General features: G+C 41.4%; 1 protein-coding gene across 5 annotated transcripts in view; it reads right to left on the minus strand.

Annotated features, from left to right (window-relative positions):
- Positions 1-6,585, minus strand: part of akap6 (A kinase (PRKA) anchor protein 6) — a 410,503-nt gene that overhangs the window by 84,751 nt on the left and 319,167 nt on the right. For all 5 annotated transcript variants that reach the window (XM_043697895.1, XM_043697890.1, XM_043697891.1 and 2 more), the window contains one exon: positions 5,351-5,497. In XM_043697895.1, the coding sequence (XP_043553830.1) occupies positions 5,351-5,497 (147 nt within the window). The remainder of the gene's footprint in view (positions 1-5,350; positions 5,498-6,585) is intronic.

The raw sequence follows: 6,585 nt of genomic DNA on the forward strand, positions 1-6,585 counted from the left end.
ATGTCTCACAAACTTGATTGAGTATTTTGAAGAAGTAACAAAGAAGATTGATGAGCAGTAGATGTGATCTATATGGACTTCAGTAAGGCACTCGACAAGATTCCCCATGGGAGACTGATTAGCAAGGTTAGATCTCATGGAATACAGGGAGAACTAGCCATTTGGATACAGAACTGGCTCAAAGGTAGAAGACAGAGGGTGGTGGTGGAGGGTTGTTTTTCAGACTGGAGGCCTGTAACCAGTGGAGTGCCACAAGGATCGGTGCCTGGCCCTCTACTTTTTGTCATTTACATAAATGACTTGGATGCGAGCATAAAGAGGTACAGTTTGTAAGTTTGCAGATGACACCAAAATTGGAGGTGCAATGGACAGAATAGAAGATTACCTTTGATTACAACAGGATCTTGACCAGATGGGCCAATGGGCTGAGAAGTGGCAGATGGAGTTTAGTTCAGATAAATGCTGCATTTTGGAAAAGCAAATCTTAGCAAGACTTATACACTTAATGGTAAGGTCCTAGGGAGTGTTGCTGAACAAAGAGACCTTGGAATGCAGGTTCATAGCTCCTTGAAAGTGGAGCCGCAGGTAGATAGGATAGTGAAGAAGGCATTTGGTATGCTTTCCTTTATTGGTCAGAGTATTGAGTACAGGAGTTGGGAGGTCATGTTGCGGCTATACAGGATATTGGTTAGGCCACTGTTGGAATATTGCGTGCAATCCTGGTCTCCTTCCTTTTGGAAAGGTATTGTGAAACTTGAAAGGGTTCAGAAAAGATTTACAAGGATGTTGCCAAGGTTGGAGGATCTGAGCTATAGAAAGAGGGTGAACAGGCTGGGGCTGTTTTCCCTGGAGTGTCGGAGGCTGAGGGGTGACCTTATAGAGGTTTACAAAATTATGACAGGCATGGATAGGATAAATAGACCAAGTCTTTTCCCTGGGGTCGGGGAGTCCAGAACTAGAGGGCATAGGTTTAGGGTGAGAGGTGAAAGATATAAAAGGGACCCAAGGGTTAACTTTTTCACGCAGAGGGTGGTACGTGTATAGAATGAGCTGCCAGAGGAAGTGGTGGAGGCTAGTACAATTGCAATATTAAAGAGGCATTTGGATTGGTATATAAATAGGAAGGGTTTGGAGGGATATGGGCCGGGTGCTGGCAGGTGGGACTAGATTGGGTTGGGATATCTGGTCGGCATGGACGGCTGGACCGAAGGGTCTGTTTCCATGCTGTACATCTCTATGACTCTATTAGTGATTGCTGAGGGTGCATGTTGAAAGAAGATAGTGGAGGTGAGGGATATTTTTGTTTCATTTTGTCCACAAACAGTGGTGTAAAAACCTTTCTCATCTTGTTTCACCTGTCAACATTTAATAATGGTTTTTAAAATTACTCTTTAAGGCTGGGATAATTTATATTTTTGGGGTAGATATTTTGTATAAACTATTCATCTTCCTCGTTGCATCTTGATTCTTTGTGCAAATTTAATCTGAGTGGGTTAGTTGAAATGTTAGGGAATTTAGGTTCATGGGTTTAAGTGATTTTTGGTTACAGAAACTACCAAGGGAAGACTTGACATTACTGGCTGTTAAAAGTTTGCAGATTTATTCAACAACGTTGGAGGATCAGTAAAAATGGGCCTTTTATTGTCGCTGAACAGTTAATCCTTGAACCATAGGCGAGATGACATTTTATCTCTAGTTGGAATAAACAGGTCGGACAGAAAGCGCTTGACAGTTTAATGTTAGGCTATTAAATTATTTGGATTGATTTTTTAGTGTGATCAGAAGGAAATAGGTGCATTTTGAGGTTTTATTTATTCTCTAGTGTATTGCACTTCATATTAATCTGTGAAGAATTCCAGACAAAGATTTTACTGTGTTGGTTATGAAATACCTTCATATTGGAAAGCCAGAATGAAGTGAAATAATGGGCTGAATCTTTTATGGTTTTTATAGTTAAGTGCGATTGCATCAAGTGAAGTTTGGAAGTATTTCTCACTGGACTTAACCAAATGTGCCTCATTAACTACATACTCCACTCACAGCATCTCTCATGTTTGACTCTAACCCCATTTTACCATGTACTATTCCCAGAACAACTTGCCAGTCAGCGGATATCCGCTGAAAGATTGGCATCTCTTGTGCTCATGCCATCTGTGAAAGGCTGCATACACCCAGGTAAATGTTGGTGGTGCCACAATCCTCTGACCGACACCTGCTCCCAAACATTGACTGGGCTGAGGACTATCTCCACCATGGCCATCTGTTTGGATATACAGGCAGTGTGTTAGCTGTGCAGGCTGGTGACACATGCTGTAAGTATTAATCTAACATCTCAGAATGCTGAACAGCAAATTTCCGACCCGGAAAAACCCCTATAGCTGTAACGAGTGCCTTTGATTCTGGCTGAAGGGTCAACACACTAAGACAGATGACAGAGCATTGCATGGCAAGGCAAGGTATGGATGCTACAAGCATGCATGTATGTGCTAAGTGAGGAAGCATAAGTCAGCCAGTGAGCAGCTCTGAGATGCAGTTTGGTCCAACCTGTGAACTGGGTGCCTGTCCCTGTTGTCAAAATATTCTTGTAGCAGCATTCCAATGACAGTTGCTGTTTCCTGAGTGGTCTGCACATTTATCAGGGAGGTGCCATAACGTTTGTGAGGAGTTGGAAATGTCAAGTGCCAATGTCTGTGGATGAGGGGTGAGGGTGACTGGTGCCAGTGGATCGTGCTCTAAGCTGCTTTTGGTGCCGTGCAACATGAAGGCTCCTTGTAGCCAGGTACCTGCTGAATGCACCATGTACCCACTCTGATTTCTCAATGTCTAATGTGTTCAGCATGTGTGGTAAAATAGGAAAGTGAATATTAATATCCATTAATAAGGCTTTTAACAAACTAATATACCCTTAAAATGTAACTTGCTGCTGCCAAACAAGATTCTTGTCTGGCTTTCCGCAAAAACACAGAAGATGCAGTGACCTGTCACTGGACTTCTTGTTTGATTCCGGCACTCATTTTGACATAGTGGTCTGCATTGGGTAGAATCACATCGGAGTCTTAACAACCTGGATTATGGTGAAGTTGTAACACAATCATAGTCATAGAAATGTACAGCAGGAAACAGACCCTTTGGTCCAACTCGTCCATGCCGACGAGATATCCTGAATTAATCCAGTCCCATTTGCCAGCATTTGGCCCTTATCCCTCAAAACCCTTCCTACTCATGTACCTATCTGTTAAATCAGACAAGAATTCTGATGACACCCATTGAAATGTCAAGATCATTTCATGTCATTATTCATAGTTTTCACAGGCAGAGTAGCAAGATTCTTTCAGTAAGTATTGAGTTAACTCATTCAAGAGGATTAATGCTTGTTAGACACCTCAATGACCAACTTGCCTCATTAATATTCAGTTCTGGTCTTGCCAAATTCACCAAATAAAACCTACATGGAAACTAGAGTAGGTCCCTGGCCTATGACCAAACTTCAGACCAGGACAAAATCCATGGCATGTCTCCTTCCACATGCACATTCTCTCTAATGCATGAGGAGTATATTCTGGAAGTACAGGCTTGCATTGCTGGGCACACTGGCAATTAGCATGGAAAGCTGCAGAGGGCACAGTTAGTGTAGAGGGACAGACACCCAGTTCATAGTTCTCCTGCCAACCTATGCCCCTCCACCCCATTGCCCTTTAAAGCCCCAACCAACCTAAAAGGTAATTCATGTCTATCTTTACCCTTCACCCAACACTCTTTGCCTTCACACCAATCATGCTAGCACACCCAGTATCATTCATGACTCGAACTCTTGATCCATGCTGACACAAAATACAACAACGTTTTTAAGTGTTTATTGATAAATTGACTACAAGGAGGCCTCACTGACAAAAAACAACACACTAGATTTAACTTCCTTTCCCCACTTCGTCTTAGGCATTATAAGAGCTTGGAGCTGCTAATCAAAATGTGAACTGACCAACACCCCATCATGATAATAATAGGTTGGGAAATATATCATGCAGCATAAATCCGAGAGTGAGAGCCCATACACTTTGTCAACAGAGTGAAATAGCAAGCAGTGACTGAACTACATTGTGTTTTTTTAAATGAAAGACGAAGATATATAAATGCATTGACAAATTGACAACTTCCTTCACAGCTTGACAATTTGATTGAATTTGAAAGTTGAATGTATAATCCACCGTTTAACACATTCATGTCTGTGTTTAACAATCTCAAAGTGCACTTGACTTCTCCCAAGTGGCACATTGCACCTTGAAAATTCCTCTCCCGGATGTGCTTTTCCCCAACTTAAAGTATATCCCACCTCTCCAAATGGGTATCATGCATCTCCAAAGAAATCCAGCAGCTTTCAACCTTCTTATGAAAGATCTAAAACCCATACCTTTTGTTTTAGATGAATGAAAACCAGATCTGGCTTCAGGCAATTCCCCACACCATTGCCTTCCTTGTTGAAGAGTGTGGTGTTGGGAAAGCACTGCCAATCAGGCAGCATCCGAGGAACAGGAGAGTTAACATTTCAGGCCTAAGCCCTTCGTCAGGAATGAATCCTCATTCTTGATGAAGGGCTTATGCCCAAAACATTGACTCTCCTGCTCCTCAGATGCTGACTGACCGGCTGTGCTTTTCCGGTTCCGCACTCTTCAACGCTGATCTGCAATCCTCACTTTCTCTTAGTTGATTACACCATTTCCTTCCACCTGATGAAAATGGCAGGACTGGGTTTTAGGGCAAGACTTCTGGAATTGGGGCTCTAGTATCATTTTGACACTGACTGCTCCATTCACTTCTTTTCTTTTTTTCTCTCTTTTTGTTCTTTTTTCCTTTCAACTCATCTCCTGTCCTCAAACAGCATCGGTGGAGGCGGGTTGGGCCAGTGCGGACTCAATTTGAAACCCAGAGCAGACTTGAAGTATGGCCCAGCATGGACTCAAGGGACCCCAATCTCAAAGTGAAACCAAGCACGGATTCCTGGCCTTGAGGTTAAGCCCAAAATGGACCCGTCTGTTCCTTCTGATTTTTTTCTTTTTTTCTGTGCTTTAGAATGTCTGCAATGCTGAACTTTTAACTTTATTGCTTTATGTTTCTAATTTATACCCAAGATTTTGTACTGAGACACCTTCATACCTAAGATGGCACCAGAAATGGTGACTTTATACACGTTTCACTGTATTCATGTATCTCTGAACTTGAATATATGAGACAATAAAACCTAATTCTAATTCTAAAACAGAAGATGACTCGTAAGAAAAATGGGAACTCACAATAGCTGCAAATCATAAACTGAAATTCAATATACATCTGAACTGTTACAAAAAAAACATACCTCTAATAGTTGCCATTTGTCTTTAATTTCCTCTACCTTTTCAAGAATTTCACTGGGTAATGAGTTACCAGCTTCTCTCAGACATGCAACCTTCTTTAGTAAATGTAGTTTCTTAGGAAGCCACATTGACATCTCCATGCTGTATCCCTGTAAAACAAAATAGTCTATTACATGATCTTTCCAATTGAAATATAGCCAGTTTTGTATAAGCGGTCATTTCGTTCTCGTGCAATCCCATGTTATAGGAAAATTGCATAATAGCAGCACCTTTTAATCTAATGGGGCCAGAGTCATGGTGTAACGAATACATACTTTAAAATTTCGCGCTTTAGAAACCATGTCCCCAATCTGTCAATCATGTTACAGCAAATTTGTGTTAACAAAACACACGTTATAGCAGAACAGCCTGTACCATACGATCTGCATTCAAAACGCTATTATTAATTTGTAAGTAGGACATGGACCCAATTCAAATTGACTTTAATTCCTTTAAAATTTTAATCAATATAGTATTCAAAAAGTGTAAATATTTCCATGCTGTGAAAATACAAGAAGAAGATTGACAAAAAGTATTATTGTGAAAATATTTAGCTAAGCAGATTTTAGATCTTTTTCCATAATTACAAAATAGGCCTAGTTTTGTGAAAAAATTAACTTAATGATACTGTGTTACCTTTGAAAATATGGTGATACGTGTATTTAGGATGCAGAACAAATCCAAAACATTTAATTTTGTGGACCTTAGAATGCATAATGTTCTTTTTAACATTTACATAACTGGCATATTGGAAGTGACTGAGGGCAGAAAACCGTTCTTTATTCTTTCTTTATTTTGTTTGGCAATATTGAATTCACATTCTGGTTTAGTGGTGCTGGAAGAGCACAGCAGTTCAGGCAGCATCTGAGGAGCAGTGGATGCTGCCTGAACTGCTGTGCTGTTCCAGCACCACTAATCCAGAATCTGGTTTCCAGCATCTGCAGTCATTGTTTTTATCTTAAAAAAGTGCTGCTGGAAAAGCGCAGCAGATCAGGCAGCATCCAAGGAGAAGGAGAATCGGCGTTTCAGGCATAAGCCCTTCTTCAGGAATGAGGAGGGTGTGCCAAGCAGGCTAAGATAAAAGGTAGGGAGGAGGGTCTTGGGGGAGGGGCGTTGGGTATGTGATAGGTGGAAGGAGGTTAAGGTGAGAGTGATACGCGGGAGAGGGGGTGGGGGCGGAGAGGTCGGGAAGAAGATT

This window comes from Chiloscyllium plagiosum, chromosome 10 (genome assembly GCF_004010195.1).
Source record: "Chiloscyllium plagiosum isolate BGI_BamShark_2017 chromosome 10, ASM401019v2, whole genome shotgun sequence".
Classification (NCBI taxonomy): domain Eukaryota; kingdom Metazoa; phylum Chordata; class Chondrichthyes; order Orectolobiformes; family Hemiscylliidae; genus Chiloscyllium; species Chiloscyllium plagiosum.